At 46.3% G+C, this 27,887-nt stretch overlaps 1 protein-coding gene across 1 annotated transcript in view; it reads left to right on the top strand.

Moving 5' to 3' along the window:
- Positions 1–2,007: 2,007 nt before the first annotated feature.
- The window catches only part of XIRP1 (xin actin binding repeat containing 1), a 35,049-nt gene continuing 9,169 nt past the window's right edge, over positions 2,008–27,887 (top strand). Inside the window, exons 1-6 of the mRNA XM_054274253.1 lie at positions 2,008–2,135; positions 3,343–3,397; positions 4,720–5,133; positions 5,880–5,961; positions 25,979–26,133; positions 27,757–27,810. Of these exons, the coding sequence (XP_054130228.1) occupies positions 2,008–2,135; positions 3,343–3,397; positions 4,720–5,133; positions 5,880–5,961; positions 25,979–26,133; positions 27,757–27,810 (888 nt within the window). The remainder of the gene's footprint in view (positions 2,136–3,342; positions 3,398–4,719; positions 5,134–5,879; positions 5,962–25,978; positions 26,134–27,756; positions 27,811–27,887) is intronic.

The raw sequence follows: 27,887 nt of genomic DNA, 5'->3' as shown, positions 1-27,887 counted from the left end.
AGGAGCAGTGTGTTCAACACCCCAGAGAGAAACCCTCTCCTGCAGCTCCTGCAGAGCCTCCCCAGCAAAGCCACAAGCCCAGGGGACCACAAATTGAACTGAGAACATTCTTTGGTTTGGAGTGTGGGTGTGTGACCTGTGCCAGAAGCATCCATTTAAAAAATCCCCTTATTTCAGTGTGGCTCACTCTGAGACAAGGTGGGGACACAAATTCCAGCAGCTTCCCACCTAAACCAGATGCCAGCTTTGGGCTATGGGTGCCCAGCCAGGTCTGAACTTTCCTGGTGATTTTATGGGGAGGAATGAGACCTCAACAATTGGCAAAAAGCTGACAGGAGGAGGGAGGAGGCTTCATCTCCTCCGCTCCTCAGTGTCAGCTCTCCAATTCAACACCATCCCCATTTGCACACCAGCTTTTAATATTTAATTGCAGCTCTGCCAAGGGACTTTGCCTCCTCTCGTGCTCAGGAGGGGGAGAGGAAGGAGGCAGAAGCGTGGTGCTGGAGAGCCCCAAGGAGAATATCAAATGGCAGATCTCAGGCAGAGGGAACAGCTCTAGCATGTAAGTGATTTTACACAAAAACCCCGCCCAGATCACAGGAGATGGAATGAATTAATATCAGAAAAAACCTGTAAACCCTTAGCAATTGAGGGGGTGCTGTGCTGGCTGTGGGAACTGTGCAGGGTGGGCTGAGAAGGGTATTTTCATCTGCTGCCTGTATTTAAGGGAAAGGAGGGATAGGGAATAATTCTCCCTAACAGGCTCATTTTGCCACAAAGTAAATCCCTGGTGGGCCCTTAACCTGGAATTGTTCAATGTTAGACACCACCACAAAAATCGGAAATAACCCTTTAACTGTGGGAGGTGGGAGCCTGTGATCTGACAGATCTGTCTCTTGTCTAACACCATGGAGAATGACCATGGGAAAACAAAAAAAAACCCAAAAAATACAAAACCAAAAAATCCAAAAACAAAAACAAAACAAAAAAAAAAGAAAAAAAAGAAAAGAAATTTTTAAAGCAACTAGTGAGAGACGTATTTCCCTCCCTCTGATCTTTATTTCAGATGTCTTAACAGGCATGGAAAGGGAAGCAGATATTCACAAGTTGCTGAATTACATTCTTATCCCCCCAAAAATCTGTCCCTTTTGAGTGCATCTGGAAGTAGACACCCAAACATGGGTGGACAATGACTGGACACTGAATAAATAATATTCAGGCCAGAGCCATGGAAATTGCTGATGAAACATTTTTTTTGCAAGCAACGTGGCTTTTATAACAAATACTTTCAAAATGTAAATACAAGTACTTAATAATCCTGTAGTTCAAATGTCTGTGTCAGTAATTAAAAAGCAATTACATATAACTTGTAGGTCCCCAGAGCTGTGTCTACATTCAGAAAATGAACCCCAGATGACCTAATGTACTTCCAAGTGTCAGATCAGTCACTGCAAATACAATGCCTGAGACTTCTGCTGCACATTTTTGAAGTCTGGAAAACAAGAACATTGTTGGAAGAAGAGGCCAAGGGGTACTTAAATCTCCAGTAACTGTCTGAATCCAGAGCTGGTTCAGGTCTGTGTGACACTGGAAACATCAGAAAAATTTAACTGAAGATGCATATTCAAATTACATTAAGCAACTTTTAAATTATTTAAAGCTAATTTTCTTCACGTCTTTTCTTCCTTCACATCTCTCACTGTCATAGAGACGAACTTGGGGATCTAAGAGAATGAGATAAGTGGTAGACAGAGTAGAAAAGACCAATTCCCTGCATTAAGTGTGATTTAATTTAACTTGTGTCTGCTTTAACCCCATTTTGTTTTTCAAAAGTGCATTTCAGTGATGAGGTTTGCAGATGAAGACGAAGGCAGAATTTGTTCCACGGCCCTTTGCTGATGCCCTGAGTGGAGATGGACACACCAATTTTTGGCCTCTTTTCCCTGAGCCTTCCCATCCAGCACCACAACCTTTGCTCTCTTGTTCCAGTGCCAGCAGACAGAAAACATGGAAAAAGCTGAGAGGCTGAGGCCAGCCCAGTCCTTCCCCTCCCTGTGCCCTTCTCCAAGGAGCAACCCAGAGCTCAGGGCAGTTCTCCTGAGGAAAGCTGTGTCTGTCTCAGAGCTGGTGGCCAGGTGGGTGCTGTTTAACCTGTGGGTGAAGTTCACCCCAGATCTGAGGGGCTCCAGATCTGAACTCTCCTTTCCCTCTCCACCTCTGTAACAAACAAATCTCACTCAGACCTTTCCCAAGCACAGCACCCCAAATTGCCAGGTTCAAGTGAGAGCTGTGTGTTTTCTGTCACGAGTGCTCCTCTCTGTTCTACATTTCCAGTGCATTATTGTGTCTTAGAAGACAAATCCTGATTTAAAACCCAGACACACTCAGCAATCTTCACTAAATAAAATGACACAAAGGAATTTGCCCTTGACCCCGAGGACTGGAGCATTCCCAGGTGGACAATTTAAGTTTTTAATCTTGGTAGTTTGTGAGCTGATGGGGAGGAGAGAGGGGTATGGGCACTGCATCCCTCCTGCTTTCTCTCAACTGTCTCTTATCAAAAAGCTCCAGGGAGAATCACATTTCAGCCCAAGCCTCTTAAGGGCTGATTTCTGTTCTTGTTACAACCTATAACTGAGATCAGACCAAAGCTCTGCCAAGCGTGAGACAAGATTAGGAACAGAACCCCAAGTACATCTCCCTCCATGTAAGAGTGACAGAGCAGCTGTCAAATCTGTCTCTTGAACTTCCCCATGGGACAGTTTAGTTCCAAATATCCCAAAATTGGTTCATTTCCACTGCAAATAGCCATCTCTCTGACAGGGTCTTTGGAGAAAGCTGAGAGTGCATTCCCCAGAGCACGGAAGAGAAGGAAGGAGGTTTATTCTGCAAAGGTCTCACTCACCACTGGTGTTATATTAGGTCAGGCACTGACTTGATAAATCCCTTTACATGAGGTTAACGCTGAATAAATCTACCTCCTGGAAAGCCTGACTTCATCTCCAAGCTATAAATCAGCAAAGTGCAATAATACACCTCACTCAGGCAATGTAAACCCCCTGAAGATCCCCCACCAGTGGGGACATGGATGCTCCAGGGACACTTCTGCATGGAGCTTGGGAGGAGAGGGCTCACAATGGCTCTGGCAGCACAGCCCTGAGCTAAAACCAGTCCTCCTTGGGAGATTTCTCACCTCTGTCTCTCTTCAAGCTTCCCTTTGGAGTCTGTTGGCTTTGATATTTTCCAGAGGGTAGGGGAAGGAAGAACAAGCCTGTCCACAATATGCAAAAATATATTCAGGCTGCAAAGGGACTCAAGTGCCATCTCCTGTCTTCCCTGCAGGTACCAGGGCATCCTGAACAGTGAAAAAAGCATGACCAAGCAAGAACATCCCAAGGTGAGAGCCAAAGGCTCAAAGCTTTGGTGTGGGTTGTCCTCACAACACAAAGCTGTAGTTCTTGGCAATGAGAGACAAACAAAAACCCCAGAATTTTCTGCAATAACCAGTGCTGTTCTGAGAAACCCCACGGCAGGTCAGACCCAATTGCTTCTTAGTATGTACAGAGGGACTGGCACACAGAGGATGCTCCAGGATGGAAATTTCATTTATGGTATTCAGTTTGCTGTGGAGTGAAAAAAATTGCGGAGGTGGAGACTAACAAAGACAATCGAGAAGTGAAGGACCTGGCAGAGGATTTAGTGCTGGCTTGAATGTCATGAATGCACCCAGAGAGCCACACTGGGCTGGCAGGGATGACTCTGGGACATCTCTGCCCTCCTACTCTACCAGCTGGAGGTTTATTGATGTTGCCCTCTGCATCTCAGATTAGGTGTTTGTGTCATTTCTGCCATTCTACTCCACCATTCTAGCCCTTTCTGGGTGATTTTTACTGTAATGGGACTTTGGCATCAAGTTCATGGGTAGATTTTGCATTTAGGGGTCTGCAGTTCAGGATCTTAAATGGAATTCCCCCCAGCCAGAAGCTGTGACTGCTGTTCTCACATCATGGCAAAGGGACACCCTCCCACCTGCCAGTGTTCCTCATATTTTGATTGCAAACTCACTGGCATAATGTGCAGTTCTCAGCTCTGTGTTTGCTCATTTGACCCTGATTTGTGATAAGGGGCCCCTTACAACCCAGAATAAAAAAGATAAGATAACACACCAGAAGCCAGATATTCTGGACTTTATCCAGCTTTTGTGCTAAAAATGGGGTTGATTTCCACTGACCACAGAAAAATGAATTCCACCTAATTAAACAAAAGGCAGAATCTGTTTTTTTTTTTTATTTTGAGTCCAAGTTTTTAAGAAGAAACTGGAGATTTCTTATTAAATGATAGAGAGAGGGATTTTCTCCTGTTTGGAAACACATTTTCATAGAGTAGGAGGATGGAGATGGGAATAAAGCAATGATCCAAGAGAGGAGACAATCACTGGCCATAAATATTTTGACTCCAAGGCTTTCTTGCATTTTCATGGACAAGTCAGGAGGGCTCACCTGAAACAAAAGTGAAAACACAACCTATTGCATCCTTCACATTTATTTCAGAGTACATAGAAAGTGGTGGGACACTCTTTCATTCCACAAAGTTAGTAAATCAACGGATGCGATGCTTGAAGTAGAAGAGCAGGAAATAAATATTTCACATGGTTTATTATTGAAATTATATAACAATTTATTTTGATATTTTGGGTTTGGTTTTTTGCATTTTTTTTAGCTCATGGAAGCAAGATATCCATCACAGAGCAATGCCACTCCAGTGGGGAAAAACTGTGCCTTACCTCGAAGCCATCCCTGTGACATGTGCCCAAGCAAGCCCATGGAGGGTGCTCCCATCCCTAAGATTGGTGCTCCAGCAAGGAATTTCAGAGGGCTCCTGACCCGCTGTGACACCCCTAAAACCATCCCACACTGTAGGAGCTCACCCTGTGCCCCACTGGAGGCTCCATCTCCCAAAGGCCCTGTGAGGAGGAGGGAGGCTGATCTCACCAGCATCCTGACCACAATCCAGCCCTTGAGCCTGGACAGCAAACCCCACAGAGACCCAGCCTTCCCTTCCCCTCTCCAGAGCATCCAGAGGAAGGCACGATGGAGTCCTGCCACCAGCCCAGGGAAGGAGTCTGCCGCAAAGGTCAGTAGGTGCTCTTCTTCAAAAAGCTCTGGAAATACATTTTTTCCTTACATATCCTGGATTTCTTGGTGGTGTTTCATCACCCACTGATGTGACCCCCTAGACCCAGGTTTCCATGTGGATGTTTATTTCTAGTGCCATCCAGCCCTGGGTGATTTGATGGCACCAGGGGCAGGGGTCAGATGTTCAGCAAACTGTTCCTCGTGGTGATCCTCTTCTTGGAGGGAAGGAGCTGGTAGGAATGGGCAGCCTGGAGAGAGACCTACACCCAGAAAACATGGGAAAGTCTATCAACCATGTTGATATCATCTGGAATATTAATTCTGGATGAGATCCTATCAGAAATTATCTTGTTCATCTCTTTGCTGTATGGTATCAGCCCACACAAGGGACTGGTCCTTCACTGGGAGAGCAGCAAAGGGCAACTCCCACCACTACTGGGTTTGAGGCACAAAAATCATTGTGGGAGCTGGTAAAGGAAATGGATGGATAATCCTGTCTCAGAAATCAAAGACAAGTAGGGAAAATACCACTTAGCTCTGAAAATGAGGCAGAGCATCAAAAAACTGAAGCACAGCCCTTGGAGAGAACAGAGCAAAGCCAAGGCTGGATCCTGCAGGGGGAAAAGCCACCTTTCAGTCTGGAAAGCCACTGGTGCTGTCACTTTCCCCTCACTGGATCTTTGTGCAGTTCTTCTCCTCTATTTCTGGGAATTTACCTGTTTCCCTGCCGTTGCTCCCACACAGGAAAGGAAGCAGTCCCGGGACAGGCAGGGGATCATCTCCACGGTGCCGGATACAGCTGATGACTCAGCCACGGGCAGGAGCTGTGAGTTGGATTTATTTTGGTTTCCAGGCATCACTGCTACCCTGTTTCCACCTCTATAGATGCAGCTGGGAAGGCTCTGCTTGGTCCTTACACGGAGGGAGCTGTGTTTCCCACAGAACCCCACAGCAGACACCGACCAGGCGATGCTGCCTGGGGACATGTGGGTCCTGCCAGGGCTGGACACTCAGGAATGTGGCCAAGGATAGGGAGCACAGGGAGCAGACAAGCCCTTGGCTGCAGCTCTGATCAGTCCCACCACAGAGAGCTGGCAAATCCCAGCACAGCCGGGATCTGGGCCAGTGATGAGTCCACAGAGCCATGCTAGCTCTCCCTGTGCTGTTGTCCCAGCAGTTAAAAATAGCTGCTATTAAATACCAAGGAAGAAATACATCCATGTTTAGCTTGGGATGAGTAATATGTCCCTGCACCTCAAGCCTTGAGGAGAGGAAGAGGGAGAGGTTCCTTTGTACCTAACTAAGGAGCCTTGGCTGGGCTCCTTTTTGAATTTGGCAGCAGTGGCGTATGAGAGAGAGTCATCCTTGGCTTAAGATAGGGCATGTAAGTGATCCCTAATGTTATGATATCATCAGGACTAAAGCAGGTCAGGGATATTTCAAGGCAAGAGGCATTTGTCAGGAGTGAAAAATCCAAGCTTTTCATGGGAAAGAGCAGAATTTTACCAAACTTTGCTGTTTGACTTGGTGCTGAAAAAAATAGGTCTCCAAAAAATCCCATCATGAAAAAAACAGGTCTCCAAAAAAATCTCATAATGACTGGATTAGAGACCTCTAGGCCATCCCAGGATTTTTGGGCCTTGATCAGGAATCCAGGGTCCCCTAAAACCATGTATTTAGAATTTGTTCTTTTTTCTTTCCGTTTCTTTCTTGCCTTTCACACAAGAGGGGGAAAAAAGATCCCACTCTGCCTGGATTTGAGACCCTGTATTTAATTACCCAGGTGCATGGGAAAAGAAGTCTCTTACAGGAGCACACAAATGATGGAGTTTTCCACAGCATTGCTGGGATTTTTTTTTAGTATCAGAGCACATGATGTCACCAGGCTATCTAGCTGAACACTATCACAGTTTTGTGTGCCTTTTCCAGCAGCAGGAATGTCTTTTCCCTGGCTGGACAGGGGTGAATCATGGCCTATCTTAGAGCCTTACACCACTCCCCAGCCCCTGACTCAAAGGCCTTGTAATAGCCATGGCTTCATTGGAAGGGCTTTGTGTGTGAGGTCCTTCTGGGGAGGCAATTCCATCCAGGGAGCTGGGAATGCCACAGCTCCCGCTGAGGTGGGTGCTGAATTTGTTTCGAGACAGGAGCTGTAATGCTTCCTAAAAAAGTCCAGGAGCCAGCTGTTCCAAATCTCTCAGGGACCAGACATATCCAAGGCCGTACCTGTGCTGTGCTCTGTCATTCCCATGGAGCCAGAGAGGTGTTGGTGTTCCACGAGCCTCAGCAGTGACCAGGGCAGATCTTCTATGGGATCCTCCTCATCCCCCACAGGGGCAGCCCCACTGCCCTCCCTGAGGGGTGAGGAGGTGTCTCAGTTTGGAAAGACAGGAGTCTGCTAAGGAAGGCAGGAGCCTCCCCTGAAATGGAGAATGTAAACCCTCCTCACCCCTCTGAATTACTATAAATTTTAAATTAAGGGGGTCTCGGGCAAAGATATGAGAGCAGGAATAAGAGATCTTTAATATGGAAGAAAATAAAAGGATAAAATACACAATGCAGTAAATAAAAAAAACACTGACAGAGTCAGAACCCAACCTGACATGCTGTGGGTCAGGGTGTTGGCAGCAGTCCCTTTGGAATTGTGGCTGCAGCCCTCCTGCAGTGTCAGGGGTGGTTCTGTAGAAAGGTATATTCTTCCTCTGAAGATCCAGTGGAAGAGACAGCTGTTCCTCTGGGGAAGCCAGTGGAGAAGCTGTGCTGGTGTTCCAGAATCTCCAGATTATATCCAGGTAGGAATGCTTGGCTTCTCCCTCTGGGCTCACATCTCCCAATGGGATGCTGTAGTTCTTATCAGCCATGCAGGGACATTCAATAGCTGTTATCAGCAGATGTCCCCTCCCGAGGGAGGAGTGATTGTGGAAGAGATAAGACAAACTGCCCACTTGACAAAAGACAACTGCCATACAGATGGTCATAGAACACATCTTGCATTGCAATCCGGAACACGAGGGGACAGCCCCAACTTGGAATGGGGAAAGCAGTGCCAAGTGGTTTGAAGCCACATAATAACACAAGCTAAGCACAGACCACAGTTCTCAGGGGCTGGGGTGTCTGATATAGAGTTTGACAGTGTTCAAGACAGCTCTGCTGACTTGGGTTTAGCAGCAAACACACGTCAGTGTGGAGCTGAATAACTGCACAGAAAATCAAAGCACCAGTGGCTGCATCTCTTTCCAGGCACAGCACAGTCACACCTGAGACACTGCTGCAGGCCTGAGTATTGCTCCAGGGGATGGCTTTTACATTTCCAGGCAGCCAAACCAGCTGGGCTGTGTGCCCCTGGTCACGCTGGTGATATCAGATGATCTGGAGGAAGCTGCCACCAAGGACGTCACCAAGTCACTGATTAAAGAGGTCCAAGTGGCTGTGGTCTGCAGTAATGAGATTAAACTGAGCACTGGAAGACTTACACAGCAGAACAAAATTCTTCCTAGGAAGGAAGATGGCAAATCAAGAAACCATTTTTTCCCAAAGGGAAATAGTTGAAAGCTTGAGTCCTTTAATATTCAAAAGGAGAAAACACCAGCTAATTTATTGCAGGTGGAATCTTCTGAGTACTCTGGATTTAAAAATCAGTAACTTCTAGATGAATATGGGCAGTCAGAGAAAGGGAATTGTGGCCAAGGAAGAGAGAAGAGGGGCATGCACACAGATTTGTGTGTGTATTTGTATTAACACTGCTCCATTATCCAGGCTTCCAGCTGACGGGCACAAAGGGGTGTACCCTCAGTGCAGAGCAAAGATGAAACAGGAGCCTGAGGTGACTGCAAATTACAGAGCATCCAGGCAGCCTCAAACCCGCCTGCAAACCCCTCCTCCCCTATTCTATTCTATTCTATTCTATTCTATTCTATTCTATTCTATTCATTTCAACCTCTACACAAGGGGAATTTTCAAAGCAAGGAGAGGAGGTGGAGGAGAGGGCAGGAAACAGTGGGATCCCCATCCTGCAGGCAGGGACACTTGGGTTTGGTTCAAGGGTTTGCTTGACAGAATCACAGAATCACAGAATAATGAGGTTGGAAGAGACTTCTAAGATCATCAAGTCCAACCCATGCCCTAACACCTCACCTAGACCATAGCACCAAGTGCCATGTCCAGTCTGTTTTTAAACACAACCAGAGATGGTGATTCTACCACCTCCCTGGGAAGAGCATTCCAGTACTTTATTATTCTTTTGGTGAAAAATTTTTTCCTAATATCCAACCTATCCCTTCCCTGATGTAGCTTGTGACTGTGTCCTTTGGTTCTGTCAGAGACCACCAACCCCACCTGTCTGCAGCCTCCCTTCAGGGAGTTGTAGAGAGCAATAAGGTCACCCTCAGGACTCTGCTGGTCAGAGTGACCCCAAGATACATTAGAAAGTCTCTTTTCCCAGCCCAGCGGTCGAAAAAGGAGTCAGAACTCTTCAGTTCTCTGTCTCAAGGTTGTTTATTGTTTCTTATCCATAAAAATCTTTCTCCTGGCCTGCTGAGATCTGTCTAGCAGGTCAGACAGAGGCACTCTGCCTGCCCTTGGTGGTGTTATCTTTTTATACTAAAAACTACGTGTACAATATTTACAATAACTTTCCAATACCTATCACCTATGTTAGACAGTGAGCTTCTACTCTAAACCAATCCAAAAGTGCCAACATCACAGCAGAAGATGGAGGCCAAGAAGAAGAAGGAGAAAGGCTGGACACGGCCAGATCCCTCCATCTTGCCTCTTGAACCCCCATTCTAAAAACCCCAAAAATCTATTTTTTTACCCCATGATAAACTAATTATTATTCTACTTAAACTTCTGTGGCTTGCAGATCTTCATAAAAGGTTGGTCATGTGCTCCATGGGTCATAATCAAAAGCCACAGGCATTTTGGGCTCTGTGCCAGGGTCTCTGAGCCCTCTGGCAGGGGTCCTGACAATCCAGAACAGCCAGAGGCATGTCCTGAATTCCGACATTCACCTCTAAGCCTCCTCTCCTCCAGGCTAAACAACCCCAGCTCCCAAACGGGGAGGGTCCATCTCCTCCTGGCTGCAGCCCCGCTCGTTCCCGGCGAGGGGGTGCGGTGCCATCTAGCGACAGCGGCGCCGTCTCTCGTCCATCCCAAACCCGGGCTCAGCAAGGATGCTCCGGGCTCTGCAAGGATGCTCCAGGCTCTGCAAGGATGCTCTGGGCTCCACAGGGATGCTCCGGGCTCCGCAAGGATGCTCTGGGCACTGCAGGGATGCTCCAGGCTCTGCAAGGATGCTCCGGGCTCCACAAGGATGCTCCAGGCTCCACAAGGATACTCCGGACCCCACAAGGATGCTCCGAGCTCCACAAGGACGCTCCGGGCTCCACAAGGATGCTCTGGGCTCCACAAGGATGCTCCGGGCTCTGCAGAGATGCTCTGGGCTCCGCAGAGATGCTCCGGGCTCTGCAAGGATGCTCCGGGGATCCGCAAGGATGCTCCCGGCTCCACGTCCCAGCAGTGCCGCCCTCCCTGTCGCGGTGACTGACCCGGGGCTCTGCAGCCTTCATTCCGCCCTCTGCACCGTGCTGCTGAGCAGATGGGCTCGGGAGAACATGGCCAGTGAACTGGAAAGGTCTGAAATGCTCCCTGAAAGGCGGGGGGGAAATGCTGATTTAAGACAAAAGGCTGTGCTCACGCCAGAGTTTTAGGAAGCTCCGGCACTTGCCATGATAGAGGCTCGTACAGTCAAAATAATCCTTAAAAGCTCATTTCCCTTCCAGCAGTTGATTTTCATGGGCATAACAAGCAGGAGCTGATTGTCAGGGCTCCTGTAAGTGGCCAATCTGTCCATCCCTCGCTGCTTTGTGCCTCTGCAACTCAGGCAGGAGGAAAACTTGGGGTGTTTAAACACAAGATCCATCTTGTGCCCCATCACAGACTGAAGGGGCAGCAGGATGTGCCACCCATCCCTGTCACCTCTCCCAGCCCCTGTGACCGATCAGGGGAGCTGGGATCACAGGCATGTTTGGGGAGGCTGCCGTGGGAGCACACAGCAGCTCCCAGGGATTCCTGGAGGGCAGGGGAGGGATCAGCCTCTGCTGCTCAGCCTGGCTGAGATCTGCCAACAATCAAAGCAGACAGGCTTGTGCCTCCTAATTGGCTTTTCCTGCCAGCCCCAGGCTCTGCTTTCACTCAATCTAACCTAAAGAGCCTTTCCCTTGCTGAGACCCTCCTGCCCTCTTCCCTGGGCTTCCAGCAGGAGCCACCCCATGGCAGCCAAGGGCTCAGGGCTGCCCTCTGCTCCAGACCCTGGGGCTGCTCACCTCTCCCCTCACACTCTCTGTGCCTCTCAGAACACCCCAGTGCCTGTGTGATTTATTTTTTCTCATTTCCTGCCTTCTAATTAGTTGCTGTCTTTCAGATAGGAGGACAAAACCCTTTCCCCAGGAGCTGTGCCGAGCTGCCAGGTAGCTCAGATCTCTCAGGGCTGCAGGGGCACTGAGGGGACACACATGGAGGTGACAGCCCAGAGCAGAGCAGGTCCTTCACCTGGGGATGGAGAGGGACAGCAGGAGTGTGACAGCCAGCCTTGTGTGCAGACACAACACACAGATGTGGCAGATAAGAGCAGAACTCCACACAAATACACACACACCCCCCCTGTGTGCTCCTGCCAGGCACAGGCAGCCCATGACACACAAACACCCAATGCCAGCTGCTGACTGAGCTGATCTGCTCTGCCCTTTGCCTCCTGCATTCATGTCCCTCCATGCACATGGAATAAATAAGATATTGTAAAATCCATGTATCCCGGGGCTGTTATTATACATATATATATATATATATATATATATATGTTTGTATGTATGTATGTATGTATGTATACACATATATACACATATATACACACATATATATACACACACATATATATTATACATATATATACATATATATACATATATTATATATACATACATACATACATACATATATTTATATATATGTTGTTGTATTAGTGCAATACAACAAGATATCTCAGCTCCCAGTGTGCTGCTGTGTCTGCAGGCACCACTGCCACCCACTTGGTGCTACCTGAGCAGGTGTGTGCTTGCTGACAGCCCCTGCCATCCCCAGCCCTCTGCCCCACACCTGGCTGGCCATCCAGAAGCTGCCATCACCCTCCTAGCATCTCCTTTTCTGACCCTCATTTATGGAGGGAAGTAACAAAGAATGCAGAGACCACATCAGAAGGAGGGGTGATGATCTCCAGAGGCACAGACAGAGGGGAACAGCAGCTCATGGCCCTGCAGGATGGTGAAAGAAACTGGGCCATGGCAGACAGGAGCTGGGCCCTTCCAGGAGCCTCATGAATACAGATGTTCCTCTGCAGCTGGACAGGTTGTGATGGAGGTGATGCCATGAGATGTTGGCAAGGAAACCACACCTCATGTTGAGCTGCAGCTGGGTGATGTGTGGTGTTCCCTCCTGGTACCTGCAGCCCCACAGGGAAAAGAGAGGGGCAGCAGCCCCTCCAAACACCCCTGGAAAAGGAAAAGTCCAGCAGAACTACTCAGGAGAAGTGCATGAAAAGCCTTAAACCTCTCAGTGCTTAAAATGGGCTTGTAAAATGAGGGAAAGGAACTTTTTATGTGGGGCATAGTGAGAGGACAAAGGGGAATTATTTAAAACTAAAAGAGGAGAGATTTAGATTAGATGTTAGGGAAAAAAGCCTTTACCCAGAGGGTAGTGAGGCATTAAATGGGTTGCCCAAGAAGTTGTAGATGCCCCATCCCTGAAAATGCTCATGGCCAGGTTGGATGGAGCCTTGAGCAACGTGGTCTAGTGGAAGGTGTCTCTGTCCATGGCAGGGGGAACTGGGTCATTTTTAATTGTTCTTCCAACGCAAACTACTCTGGGATTCTGTGAAAAATCAGCATCAGTTTCTTGGCCCTTTGCAACAAAGAGCAAATGGAGTGTTTTATCTCAGGAGATGGGGACTTGTGGCACTGGCACAGCCAGCCCACATCTTCCATTGCCACAGGGTGATGTCCTCAAACATAAACTCTCTAAAGGTGTCAGAAAAGCAAACCAAGGAGAGAACACTGGGCCTGGTTCAATATTACTGGGTACATCAGACAGATTGTATCTCAGCCTGCTAAAGCTGGGCTCTGAAAACCACCCCCAGAGCGTTTGGTTATGTTTGTATTTGTGAATCAGCTTGGCCAGGCAGCATCACCAGCTCTGGCACACCATTAACAAGCTAAAATAGTACCCTTTGCCCAGCTGAACTTTGAGGGCATCAAGAGCCTCCAGGTTTGAGTGCTTTTATTATTATTGTCCCTCTCCAAACACTTTCCAGAGCAGCCACCTGTGACCCCACAACAGGAGCAATTCCCAGCTTACCATAAAGCAGGTAGAGTCACTTTAGTCACTTTCCCCAAAAAAATTTTTTCTTTATTGCTTCTAAAATACTGGAACTGATGAGGAAATAGGGAACCAGAAATTGTAGGTAATATAGGTAACACCTCTCACTTTCCTAGCATTTCTCTTCAAACTTTGGCTGTGGCCAGAGGTGGCAGGGGGACTGGCTGTGAGGGTCACAGCCTGAGGACATGACAGTGAGTCAGGGAAATGCCTCTTCCCCATTGCAGCACTGCCTGGCTGCATCCCCATCTCCTACCGGGTTACACCAGGGGTATTTTGAATGAATAAATTCTGAAAATAAGCCAGGGCCCCAGCCTTTCCCAAACCCCTGCTCAGAATTGCTGGGACTCATGATTGACTCAGCCTGGTGGAAGAGCCATTTCACTGTTCCCTAAAAATAGCCCAAGTAGTTCATCCTCTCAACATAGCCCAGCTCCCTGAGATAAAACCAGCTGCCAGAGACCACTGGGAGGCAGTGAACAGGACTGAGGGTGTGGGGTGTGGAGCAGGGCTCCTTTTGGGATACACAAAGGGCTGCCTGGCCCTGGGCTTCACACAGAATTTCCACTGGGGCTGTCTGAGACTCAACTGAGCTGCTGAGACCTCCCTGTAAGTAATTGTGGGGTTGTTAGAATGGGGTGAAGTGTTGCATGAATATGAACCTCAGACTGATCCTAAAAAGCAGGGGAAAGGAGGATGCTTAGTGCTTCATGCTATGAAAGTGGTGTTGGAGCTCATGGAAAGCCTGGATTTTATTCTGCTGGCCTGGATTTTGGTAAATCCTGCTCTGTGCTGCAGGTGTGCTCCATGTAGGGTGGCTTTGGTTTGGTTCACGACCATGGTTCAGGGCACCTGGGTGTATTCTAGACAGAAACAGAGCATTGCAACTGTGTGCTTTTCTTATAAATACTGAAAATTTTTCTTAAAATACTGAAAATCTCAGCTTTGAAGCTTAAATTCATGGGGACAGATCTTAGTGTCTACTCTCTCCCAGACAAAAATACTGTTATTTATGATCACCTTGAGCACAAAAGGGGAAAGAATCTGTGTGGGATCCAGATGCTGGGGGTGGAGGGGACACCTTGCAGACCCAAATCCTGCTCAGGGCTGGTAGTGGGTATGCAGCAAAATGTGAAGTGCTCAGAAGGAAATGAGCTTTGCTTCCTTTTACATCCCTGGAGATCAGAAGACAGGGAGGATTAGTTAAGGGGGCAATTTCTTTCCCTCTTTCTTCAATCCCTGTCTCCAGAGAGGGTTGAAAAATGTGTTTGTGACCTTAAACCAAACAAAGGGCTTCAGGAGCCTGTGGGGTCAGCAGCACTAATGTGGCCATACCCCACTCCTTGTTTGTGCTCACTTTTGTGGAAGGACGCTCCAAAAAGCTGTGTCACTCTAAGGTGGAGCAGAAATATGCCCCTGTGTGTACATATGTGTGCCTCCTACCTGATCATCCATCTGCCTTTTGGCTCTAAGGGCTGTCTCGTGGTCACCAGGAGAGCCAGGACTTCAGGTCCAGCCCTGGGGATGCCCCTCAGTCACCATGGGAAGGGCCTGACCTCAGCTGAAAGTTGTATTTTTTTCAGTTCATGTACTCATCAATGGCCAATATTTCTTTCTGAGATTATTGTCCAGATGATGGCTGTGAGAATAATAGAAATTCAGTAATTCAGTGTAAAACTGTAATTCTGTGATTTTCAGAGAAATTCTGTAGCTTTCCCCAGTTTCCTTCAGGTCTCCAATCTTCGTATCAAAAAAAAAAAAAAACCAACCATGAAGTATCTTCAGACTTTTGTTAGAAAAAATGGATTTAGGGAAAAAAAGGTGGAGTTGTCTTCCTTTCCCTATGCCTCAGGTACAGATATCACTTTGTAAGAAGAGGCAAAATATAAAAAATCCATACTCTTGTTCAGGCAAAGTGGTAAATTATTCACTAGTGGCAATTAAGGGATTCAGCATGGGTGGAAATTTGTGGGAGCATCCTGCAAAAGTTGATTTCAGTCCTTGAATAGACTCAGTATTTTACAGTATACAAAAGCTTCCTTTTTGGGGGGGAAACCAGGCAAGGATGCCCAAAACCTGTTACAAAAAGGGAGGAAATCCTTCTTTAGCACTGGGTCTGAAGAGAGTAATTGGAATCTTTCCTTGAAGTACTGTGCCTTACTGGTATCCTGGACTTCCGAACCAACCATTTCTCTCCTCTTCCACATTCTCACTGGCAATTTGCCTCACTCAGAAACAAATGGAAATCCCTGGGAAATCTCAGTAGCTACCAGTGGGTTTGGGGTTTTCTCTTTAAAAGATACTGCCAAACTGGTTTGGGGTGTGACTCCTTCATCCAAAACAGCTTTAAGTTTTCTTGGCTGCCAGCAGTGCAGAGCTGACAGCAGCATGGAAACACCAGGACAGGAATAGAAAGGCAAAGCAGGGCCCTGCAGCTCCTCAGGGCACGTGGCATCCCTGCAATGCCCCCACGTAAACACCGTGGCATGGCAGGGAAGTGCTGAGAGATGCAGAGCCCTGATCCCAGCTGGGCCCTGCATCCCAGGCAGGACGTGGGGCTGGGGATGCTCATGGATGCCTGCACACACATTCCCAAGGGATCTTTTCACAGGGGTGAGAGAGGGCTTCCCTTAAAAGGCCTGGTATGCGTGGCATGCCAAGAAGCCCTCTCCCCAGGCTGAGGCTGTTCCAGTGGGAGCTGGGAGCTGCTTTTCCTGGGGAAGGGGGTTTTAGAGGGAGGGGAGCTGCTGTCATGGATGGTCATCCTGAACTCCAGGGGCTGAGATGCTGGGATGATGAGGGAAAAGATCCTGGGAGAGGGGTTAGGGATAAAAGTAGTGTGTTACTGTTGGGTTGGGCATAATATGCACACATGTGATCAGAGTCTAAGAAGAAAAAAGGTTTTATTTTGTTCTCCAGCTTTCTCTCTTAACAAAGAGCATGATCTTAAGTTATTAACTACTTCACAATAACATATTTATTGGTGCAAAGCAATTAGCATCAATATCATCAGTAAAAGTTTTACAGAAATTTAATAAAGCACTTATTCATCTACACATCTACTCATCTACTATTTAGTCTACACGTCTACTTATATAATATTGTATAACTTTATATCATATTTTTATATTTATATTTTTATTAGATTATATTTTATATTGTTATTGTGTTATATTTTATATTTTATACTATATTTTATATTTATATTTTATATTATATAATAACATTATATAATAAATTAAGATCACGCTCTTTACAAAGAGCATGATCTTAGGTTATTAACTACTTCACAATAACTTATTATATTTATTGGTGCAAAGCAATTAGCGTCAATATCATTAGTAAAAGTTTTACAGAAATTTACTAAAGCATCTACTTATTCATCTACGCGTCTACTTATCTACTATTTAATCTACATATCTACTTATATTATACAATATAGTAAGTTTATATTATATTTTATATTATATTATATTATATTATATTATATTATATTATACCATATTATATAATATCATATAATATCAATAATGTTATATTATATATTATATATTATATATTATATATTATATATTATATATTATATTATATTATAGATTTATATTTTATATTATATAATAACATTATATTATATAATAACTTAGGATCACGCTCTTAACAAAGAGCGTGATCTTAAGTCATTAAATACATCACAATAATTTATTATATTTATTGGTGCAAAGCAATTAGCATCAATATAATCAGTAAAAGTTTTACAGAAATTTAATAAAGAATCTACTTATTAATCTACACATCTACTTATCTACTATTTAATGTACACATCTACATATGCAGGTAGTCTAGCTTACAGAAATTTTCCTGTATCTTTCTAATCTGTTTCTATGCTAACAGCCTTTTCTCCTTTGCTATACACACACTGGAAAATCATCAATTGTTATTTCCTCTATTAACTCAGCTTTGCTTGCATGCCAAGCCCCTCCATACCAGAGCTGATGGTGGGATAGAGGAGACAGAGAAGAGGGGAAATGGACATAGACCAGGGGTGTTTATCACCATTGCAGTGAAAAACCCCTCTGTGAATGGCAGATAAAGTCACTGGAGGGTACCAGAACGAGCAGGGCGTGACCCACGATGTGTCAGGGGCAGTGACACACAGGGGACAGTCACTACACATCCACTCGGCCTTGATTAACCCTTTACTGACTTAGCAGAGTGTGGGGGTGTTCACATGGGTCCCAGGACAAAGGAAGAGATGAGAATCTTGACTCCATGTTTCAGAAGGCTGATTTATTATTTTATGGCATACATTATATTAAAAGAAAATGATATATTAAAACTATACTAAAGAATAGAATAAATATTTCATTAGAAAGCAGGAAAGGAAAGGAAAGGAAAGGAAAGGAAAGGAAAGGAAAGGAAAGGAAAGGAAAGGAAAGGAAAGGAAAGGAAAGGAAAGGAAAGGAAAGGAAAGGAAAGGAAAGGAGCGAATAATAAAATCTTGTGACTGCTCACAGCCTCAACACAGGTGGCTGTCATTGGTCATCAAGTAAAAACAATTTCACACACTGGGTAAACAATTCTCCAAATCACATTCCAAGTCAGAAAAACATGTTTTTTCCTGAGAAGCTGAGGCTTCTCAGGAAAAAACATCATAATGAAAGGATTTTTCATAAAATATGTCTGTGGCACGGGGCAATTTGTGCCCAGGGCACTGTTGGGGCTGCACCCACCTTGGTACCAAACCTTGGGGTGATGCTGGAACCTCCCTGAGGAAGGACAAGCCCGCAGCAGTTGGCCCACGCGCGAAGGCCACGTCCCCAAACAGCAATGCCACTCGCAGCTGTCTCTCAGCAGAGCTTCTTGGCATTTTTTTGGTGCCCAGAATAGAGTCCTCCACATTCCTGGATTTTTGCAATGCCCAGAAATAGCCCCGAGCTGCCCTGGGGCAGATACTCAGCTCTGCCTGAGGCTAAATTTTCCCAGCTCTTGTCAGAAGCTCTCTAAATTACCTGGGGGTCATGATGCTGCTCCTGCAAAGGACATTCCAGCTGATACCAAAGAGCCAAAAACATTTGCAGAAGTGACCAAAGATCATGAACCTTCAGTTTGGAGGTGCTGGAAATTGCAAAGAGATCCGATTTTGAAAATCAAGGGCAGGAAACAAGATGTTTCTCAATAACTGGTTTTTTTCCTTCACCCCCTTCCACCCTCTCAGATTTGCAAATGCAACTTTACATGTGTGCAAAACATTAATTATTTTACTATAATTAGTGGACAATGCCTAAAAGCATGAAATGATAATTTAAATCTTATTTCCTCTTCAACACAGTTGGTCTTTAGTTACATTATTTTACCTCTTTGTCTAGCACCTTCCTCTGTTTCTGGTACTTTTCTTTTCAGCCCATTTCCCACCCCAGAAATCACCTATTAACTCTGTGTACCAGAGCTCCTCTAACAATTGCAAGATATGGCTTGCAAACAGGGCAAAATCTCTCTTAAACCCTTTCAAAAGGGAATAATTTCTATTTATTTGATATGTGTTAGTCATTACATTTATGTTCTATAGCAGCAGAATTCCCCACCTCCAAATCAGGGATCTATTGTAAGTGATGCTGGACAAATTTATTTGAAAGGACAAGGTGTGCTCATGAAAGTTTGGAATCAGAAAAAAAAAAGCCTTGTTAGGTTGTATGATTTTTATTAATCATCCAGCTGTAATCACTGCTGTTCTTATATCTGAGTTGGTAGGTGAGCATGACAAAATCTCAGTAACTTCTTTTAAAGGTCAATTCTTAGAATGTATAGCTGTAACAGGTACTCTTGGACCAAAGCAGTAAAAAAGCACATGAATTCTATGTAAAAAGAACATGTTTACAATTGCCACTCTGGCACATAATGGGCTGATCAATGGCAGAAAGAAAAAGCTTGAATTTCAAACACTCACCGTCCTTTGTAGGACTGAAAATGAGAGAAAGTACTGTGGTTTGAAAAGAGAACAAAGTGTGATCACAGGGGGGAGCACCCATGAGGGTGAGCAGAGTGTTTTAGAGCATGACTTGTCCTCAGTCTCTGCTAGATTCTAAAATCCCATCCATGCTTCCTGTTGCATCTTTGTCCTACCTCTTTTTCCCCCTTCCTTTAGAAAAAACAGATGCTATTTTAACATTCTCTAAGCCTCATGAGTGGGTCATGAGGGCAATGAGGAGCAGATAGAGATACTCTCCTGCCCAAATGCTTTCTGTCCCAGAACCACCTTTCCCTGCCCACCCATCACTGAAGCCTCCCAGAACCACTCACCTTTTCAGCAGCCTCCAAACTGGGGCAGCAGGGAGCCTGCCCTGCTTCCCACACCTCCCTCAGAATGTGTCCCCTCTGGCAGAGCTTCCCTGTGGACCAGGGCTACTGGCAGAGGGGTTAGGGCAGGGATTTAAACCTTTCCCTGCTGGCTGAGCAGCCCCAATGGGCTGCCTGGCTCCTGGATTAAGCAGCAGCACTAGTTTCCCAGCCAGCTTTTATGGGTGCTCACCCAACTGTGCAAATTCCCCCAGCCCAGCCATGGAGCTGTGCTGGTATTTAGGAGTCACTTTGGTCAGGAAATTGATTCTCTGGGGAGAAAAACTGGGAGGAGGATGGGACAGATGTGATTCTGCACATGCAGCTGCCACCTTCAAGGGCAGAGGCACTCAGAAATGGGGTCCCCATCTGCGGGGATGTGCTTCCAGCTTTGGGACAGGTCAGTGGGGTGCTAATGTTTCACTGGGATGAATGGCAGGGGCAAGCAGGTGGTACTGGGGACATGTCCAGTCACACAGGGGTGTCACACACTCCTGGGTCAGGAGGCTGAGCTGGTAGTGACTATGTGATGGAGGTAACCCATGGCTGATCCCAGGCAGGGGGCAATACCAGCCCCAAATTCCCAGGAAACAACCAGCCTAGAGAGCCACAAAGCAGCACTTCCTTGTTAATTCACCTCTATCCTCTTGGAATAGAAAGTTGCTTTCACAATCTGAGGTTTCACTTGTTTTCCTGCCCTGAGTGCCCCGGTGCTAAGGAGCTGCAGGACAGGAGTCCCTTTGCTCCTACTGGCCTCTGAGAATTGGGTTTGTGCCCTCCACCATGGGATATGCACCAAATGTCCTGTGGTACTGGAGGCATGGCATAGCCAAGGCATGAAACCACAACACATCTGTGCTCCATGGCAAGGACAGGCCAGGCCCAATAGCCAACATGGCAAACCACATCTGAGCTCCATGGCAAGGACAAGCCAGGCCCAGCAGCCAAAACAGCAAACCCAAAATTGACCTGCAGAGCAACAAATCAGCAGACACTGAGCAGGGGGTGGAGGATGCCGGATTTGGGATGAGATGCTCTCTGCAGCACTGCTCCCATCAGTGAGCAATGGAAAAAGAGAGAACCCTGGCAGAACTTGCCCCACAGGGCCATCCCTGACTTTTACAAGCCCTGTGCAAGCCCCATCTGCTCCCAGGCCCCGTTACACAAGCCCAGCTCCCACAGCGCCGTGGGGCGCCCGCGGCGGCGGCACAAAGGGCTTTGCTTAGCAGCTGTGTTTGCTCAGGGTGGCTGATTTTGGGAGCACAGCTGATGACATGTGGTTGGCCAGGCGACCCAGGGGACTGGTGCTGAGCTTGCAGCTTCCTTTTTTAATAGGTGACTCAGGCGCTCGGTAGCTCACTGGGGTTGGTGGTGGGAGCCGGGCTGTGAAGGAGTGCCAGCAGCAGAGGTGGTGGACGCCAACAGGTGGGTAGCGTTGTTTGTTCATTGGATAAAGTGGTTTAAATAGAAAATAGAGTGATTGAGAGCTGCCCTGCCACTGCTGAGATGGGGTTTTCTCAGGGGAGGGAGGGAGCAGAGGTTTTGTTGGTGATTTGTTTTCCACTTATTAGGAGCTGGCTGCCAGGTGTAAGATGATTCTGGTTCAAGAGACCTGCAATATTATCTCTAGCAGGAGACAAAGCAGTTGAGTGATTTATGGGCAATAATTGGAGAGGAAGTGAGTGAACTTTCAGATGAATATTTATGAATCTTTTCCCCCCATTGCCTTGCCTACTCCCGCTGTGTTTAGAAATATCAGTGAGTACAAAGGAATACAAGGAATTTTTTTCCCCTTTTGCAAGTTTCCTCCCTGCCTGCCTGGATTGTGACTTATAGGGCAGAGAGGCTGTAAACCAAGCCCGATCTGCATATACACTGTGCATGGGAAGAGCTCAAGAAGCCTGACAGCTGCTCCTTATGGGCAGTCCAAACATTGCAGCCCCTGACACAAAATGTGCAGATTCATCCGGCGCCAGACAGTGACACGAAGGACATTTCACCGACAAACGCCAGCAGGGAGGAGCATTCCCTGTATCCTTCATTTGGACAGCAGCACAGTGCCAGCCGCCATGTGGGACGGGAGGAGGGGGGCTTCAGGAGATCTTTTCCTCCTATTTTAGCTCGCAGGGGATGCTTTAATGCCTGAGGTATCGTGTTTAACACCCCTGGGGCCGCAGTGGCGCAGTCAATCAGCGCGGCGCGGGATGCAGCGCTCAGCGCCGGGGCGGATGCCGAGCACTCCAGCGGAGTCCTTTGCTCAGCGAGGCAGAAATGTGGAGCCCAGCCCTGGTTTCAGAGCTGGCTTGTAGGAGTGACAGGGGGTAGGATGGTCAGGATGGACGGAGATGAGAGATATCTGAAGCCAGGTCATGGAACTTGGGGTTTATTGCAAAGGGCCTGGGTGCAGGGCCCTGCTGGGAGCTGCCAGCCACAGCTCAGAGCAGGCCTGAGAGAAAAGAGGGGGAGAGAGGATGAGAGGGTGAGAGCGTAAGGGAGTAAAAAAGGTAAGACAGTGAGGTTCCTGTTACTATACAACAAATCTTCTGTGATGAATATTCTGATTCTCACTAACCAATCTAGTACAAGATACAAATCATTACATTACCATACTGTGTTACATTTTAAACCCTAAAAACTCCTCTTTGGGCCCCTTCTGCCAAGCTGGTAGGGTCTGGTCTGAGCCTTGGACCTGTCTGCAAGCAGAGGGTAAAGTTTTATCAAAAGGGGATTACCTTCAGCTGGTCACACCATTGTTTTCCAGTTGTTCAGTAACAAAGGGATCTCAAAGCTTGCTTTATTTTCAATCTCACTTGTAGTTTCTATATTCTCAAAATCGTTTGCCAGACAATCATGTTTATAAGGCTTTCCTATTTCATCTGCCCCAACAATGGCTTCCACCTCATCCACAATAAATATCACCCTAAGCCTGGGTGCACAGCGATCTTTATCTGTGCTTCAGCATCTCCAGCTGGGGAGCTCCCCGCTCCCCCCCGGGGGATGCTGTGGAGCCACACCTTGCTCTGGTGTGTCCTCGGTGCCTCTGGGATGTCACTATCCGGGCACACGTGACAGATCAGCCCTCTCATTAGCAGAACGAACTGTTGTTCTTGGGCCTTTATCTATAATTAGAGATTTAGAGGGAGGCAGCAGCCTGTTTCGTCAGGCAGAGACCAGATTTTTGTGCAAGCGCAGAGCCAGCACAGAGCGTTGGAGCAGCCCTTCTCCAAGGCAGGAGGCTTTGTGAGAAGTGATAAGCAAACACAGGGCTGTGCGCAGCCTGTGCACTGAAATAAAAAATCAAAAAGGAGAAGGGAAGAAAAAAAAAAAGGAAAAAAAGGAAGCAATAAGGGGATGCCTTCAACAAAAGCTTTGTATCTAATTATATCTGTCATTAAAACAAGCCCCGTGGCTTATCATCCATCCAAGCTAAGGGGTGAAGGAACGGGCAACACTGAAACACTGACACTGTGCTATTTCCCTCTGCCTGAACTGCAAATCTTCCTTCAGCTGCACTATTTGTTCATGGCTGGAGGGGCATGTTGCTTTTCTTTGTGCAGGCCTATAGGTCAGTACAAATTAAATCATCTCAGCAGTAATGCCCACAGCCTGGGGTGGGAGGAGACCATCAAACACCATCAGCCCAGCTCATGGACACAGGGATGCTTTTGCTAAGCACTTCTCACCAAAATGCTCAAACACAGGAACAATTCTATCAGACCTGCCTTGCCATGAGGTGCTCCCACCTCCTAGATGTGGTTTTCAAGACAGCCAAGGGCTTGTGTTCATTTTCCCAGCCAGAAAGGCTGAAAATGTGTGCTTGGTTTCCTTTCTACCTTCAAGGCTCACTGTGCCCAGTTCGCCCCATTGCTCTCACTGCAGGACTTAGCCAAATCTCATTACCATGCAAAGAAGAAACTTGCTCTTTGCCGGAATGATTGGACTGTTTTTTGCCTTTCCAGTAGGTAATTCAACAATGTAGGATGAAAGAAAGACATTCTCAGACAAGATTTTTCAAATTCCTCAAAAAGGAGTTTTTTCAGATTACCTAAAGCTTTCTGCAGTCAGTTCAGTACCTGCTACAAGGACCCTCTTGATATCCTTAGGACAAAGGGGAACAGTTTTAAACTAAAAGAGGAGAGATTGAGATTAGATATCAGGAAAAAATTCTTTACTGTGAGGGTAGTGAGAATGGGTTGCCCAAAGCAGTTACGGATGTCCCATTCCTGGAATTGTTCAAGGCCACTTGGACAGAGCTCAGAGCAACCTGATTTAGTGAGTGGCATCCCTGCCCATGGCAGGGGGCTTGGAATGAAATGATCTCCAAAGTTCCTTCCAACACAACAATTCTATGATTTCCTGGATGCTGTCCATCTCAAAAATCCAGGATTTAGTCACAGTTTGGGGTGTCTTGAGCAGACTAGGGGCAAATGGTGCAACCAGAGGGTGGTTGCAAACTCACAGCCTATCTCAGGATGCACCAGGTCTGCCCCAGCCTCGCACTGCCTGCAGTGGCTGTAGACAGATAATTCACTTTGACTCAGTGTTTAAGCTGTGGACAGCAGAAATCAGGAAGAGAGGTGACATATTTAGATGGAGATTTAGAAAAAAAAAAACATTAAGGAAATATCTTCTGTTTCCTCCTCTGGTGTCCTAGGGACCTCCAGCAGCTAAATCTGCATTGCATCCCACTGCTTCCCCATGTATCCAGCCTTGGTTCTGCATCAAAATGCCTGCACACCTGCAGGAGCAGCTGGAATAAAGACAACAGAAATCTTGAGGCTTGGGACCTTCCAGCAGCACAGCTGGCAGGGTCTGACAACTCATTAAGGTCCCTCTGGTCTTATCATCATGGCTTTTTGGTGCATGCTTGTGCCTATAAAAACTAATATTTAATTTGAAGCACATTTTTAGTGCATGGAGTTGCTTCCTGTCAAATTAAAATAAAACCAGAGTAAGCTTCTTTCAGTATTTTAGATTAAAACTTCAAAATCTGAACTTAAAATTCAGAAAACAGAGAAGAAGAGTCATTAGGTTTGTTGTTTTCTAATTCTCATGATCTGGGGGCTGAGGTTTTAGGGAAAAGAATGCTGGAATGTCTGCAGTGCTTCTAGTGTGCACATATTAAAAAGTACATCAGCCCTTTCCTGCCTGTGCAATAGCTGGATTTGTGGAGACAGAGCCCATTGTTCAAAGCAAAAGCATTGCAAATACCTCACTAAATCCGAATGCAGCAGCACAAGCCCTGTAGAGAACGGGAGAACCTTCTGGTGTTTTTACAGAGGGAACAGAGAAATTACAGCCCTGACTAACCTGGAGGGCTGAGAGGCACCATAGAGGTCTAAAGTTCTATATATTGTGTATGTCTGTGATGGGAAGTGGAGATAACCATCCTCACACCTGGCAGATTAATGCAAAAAGAAAGTTCTTGGCTCTATTTTGGAGTCGCTTCTTTCTTTGAAAACTGAAAGAACTCGGTTTTCAAAGGGGGCACCCCATGGAAACTGGTGCAGCTCAAAATATCAGATCTCTAAATTCAGAGCAGGGTTTGAAGGCTCTAGCAAGGGCTTTCTGGTACAGCCTGTGGCAGGTCTCACCCTTTTCATCTCTCCCGAAATGAGCTCCCAGGGGAGAGGCAAAGTGGATGTAGCTGCTTGTGAGGCACACCCATAGGAGAGTGGTGTGGCCATGGAGCAAAAAAAGCAGGAATTGCTCTCGTTGGATATGTGTAGCTCCTCCAAAAAAAGCAGGAATTGCTCATGTTGGATATGTGTAGCTCCTCCATGTCCTCTGACTGGCTCGTGTTTGGTGATGGCCTTGCCCAGGGAAGCAGGAATGGGGCCATCAGCTCACTGCCAAAGTGTCCCTCTCATCCAGGCTCAACAATCCACCTCCATCACCAAGGAGATGGGAATGTCCGTGTTTTTTCCCCAAACCAGAACGGTGTGATGTTAAGTTTTGGGGACCAGGGCGGGGGCTGTGGGGTGCCCTGGTGTGCAGTGCCAGGAGCCCAGCAGAGCCCGTGGGAAGCTGCTGGCCCTGCCCTCCCGCCCGTGGCTCACCGCACACCTCTGTCCCTGTTCCAGATGATCGGGCACGGTCGCTTTTAGACCCATCGGGCAGCACCAGCCTCACACCTCAGCAAGGACGAGGGAGGTGCTCTGCACTCTCCGTGAAGGAGCTGTCGGCTCTGTATCTCTCACAGACAGCTGCTGCTGCCGGCGCCAGCCCCGCACAGCCGGTAAGGACCGGGTCCTCCCCTCCCTGCCATCAGCGGCATCCCAGCAATGTCCCCTCTGCAAGTGGCTGTCAGAGGGTGGCACAGAACGTGTCTGCTTCTGTACATCTGAGGAAACACCACGTTTGGTTTCCCAAAAGTGACCATTTTCCCCTTGCTGCTTGCAAATGTAAGATAAATGTATACAAACACATGCATATATAGCATACTTATTAAATTCCACACACCAAGCACACGCACACGCAGCCCTACATCCACTGGCCTGTACATTTTACTCATAATAAGATTTCCTCTTTATTTGCACATTTATATTCACATATATCCATGGAGGAAATAATCAGTACAGAGTAACACATATGTGTCCATGCTATCCTCATTCCCACGCACAAACATTTTGTATTTGCTGGGAATGTCCTGATGAAGGCAGGGATGATGAATTTGATTTTACGTTTTTAGAAGGCTAATTTATTACTTTATTATATTATATTATAGAATACTAAACTATATTATACTAAAGAATACAGATAGGATACTTATTAAATGCTAAAAAGATAATAATGAAAACTCGTGACTCTTTCCAGAGCCCTGACACAGCTTGGCCACAATTGGCCAGAGAGTCAAAACAACTCACAGCAGAATCCAATGGAACAATCACCTGTGGGTAAACAATCTCCAAATACATTCCACATGAGCAAAACAGAGGAGAAGCAAATGAGATAAGAATTGTTTTCCTTTTCTCTGAGGCTTCCAGCTTCCCAAGAGAAAAACCCTGGGCAAAGGGATTTTTCAGAAAATGTGAATGCCACACACACACAGACATATATATATGTCCATATATGCCACATTCAACCATAACCTTGCAGTGCAACTTGTGCTTCTCTGTTTATATCCCTTAGTCTGGGATCCAGGGATTTAATCCTCCACTCCAGGCTGATCATTGGGCCACAGGATAATACAGGTCATAAGGGTTATGAAGCATATTTTTCCCATTTTCCCAGTTCCACTGGTGATCCAGGAGTGACATGGGATGGGATTTCATAGCTGGATCCTTCCTGCTGGCACGTTCAGGTTTCCCCACACTCTGAACCTTTTATGGGGCCCCTGCTCAGAGATGCAGTCTCTTGAGTGTTATCAGGGAGAGGTCCAGATGAAGCAGAATCAGTTGAAAATAAATAAGTGTACACTGCATTTGGAAAATTACAGCTGGTTAGAGAAAATAAATTTTTTTTAAATTTCAACGCAATAAATTACACAATTCATAATGCAACTACAAATCAGTAGATCAGTTTCATTTTTTAATATTTAAGTATAAGGAAAAATATAGGCTAAATTAAACCTTGGAGAAATCAGTGCTAGTTTTATTTTCCCCCTAACTTAAAAAAAAATATGTTTGGGGTTTTGCTTGTTGACTGAGACATTAGGAAACATATAAATGATCAACTTGGAATAAGACTGTTTTCTCAACTGTACAGAACTGCCAATGAACCAATGAGCTGAAAACCTGCATGGTTTTCAGTCCTCTGTAATTGATATACACATTGGTACACATAAGTATATAAAAATATATATGCAGATAATGTGTCTTGCTGTGTAGTTTAACGGCATTTCTCCTCATATCTTTTCCAGTGTACTGTGAAGGACAACTCCATTCACTCTCCCCACAGACAGAAAAAAAGCAAGGTAGGAAATGTTTAAGATAAGCACTCTTATCTAACCAAATATTTGTGGCCTGTGAGTGTGATCTAAATACCCACACA

Source organism: Melozone crissalis, unplaced genomic scaffold, assembly GCF_028551555.1.
Source record: "Melozone crissalis strain CALT ecotype California unplaced genomic scaffold, PUWL_Pcris_2 ptg000016l_1, whole genome shotgun sequence".
Lineage (NCBI taxonomy): Eukaryota > Metazoa > Chordata > Aves > Passeriformes > Passerellidae > Melozone > Melozone crissalis.
Note: the sequence above shows the minus strand (reverse complement) of the source record. Positions and strands in the feature narration are given on the sequence as shown.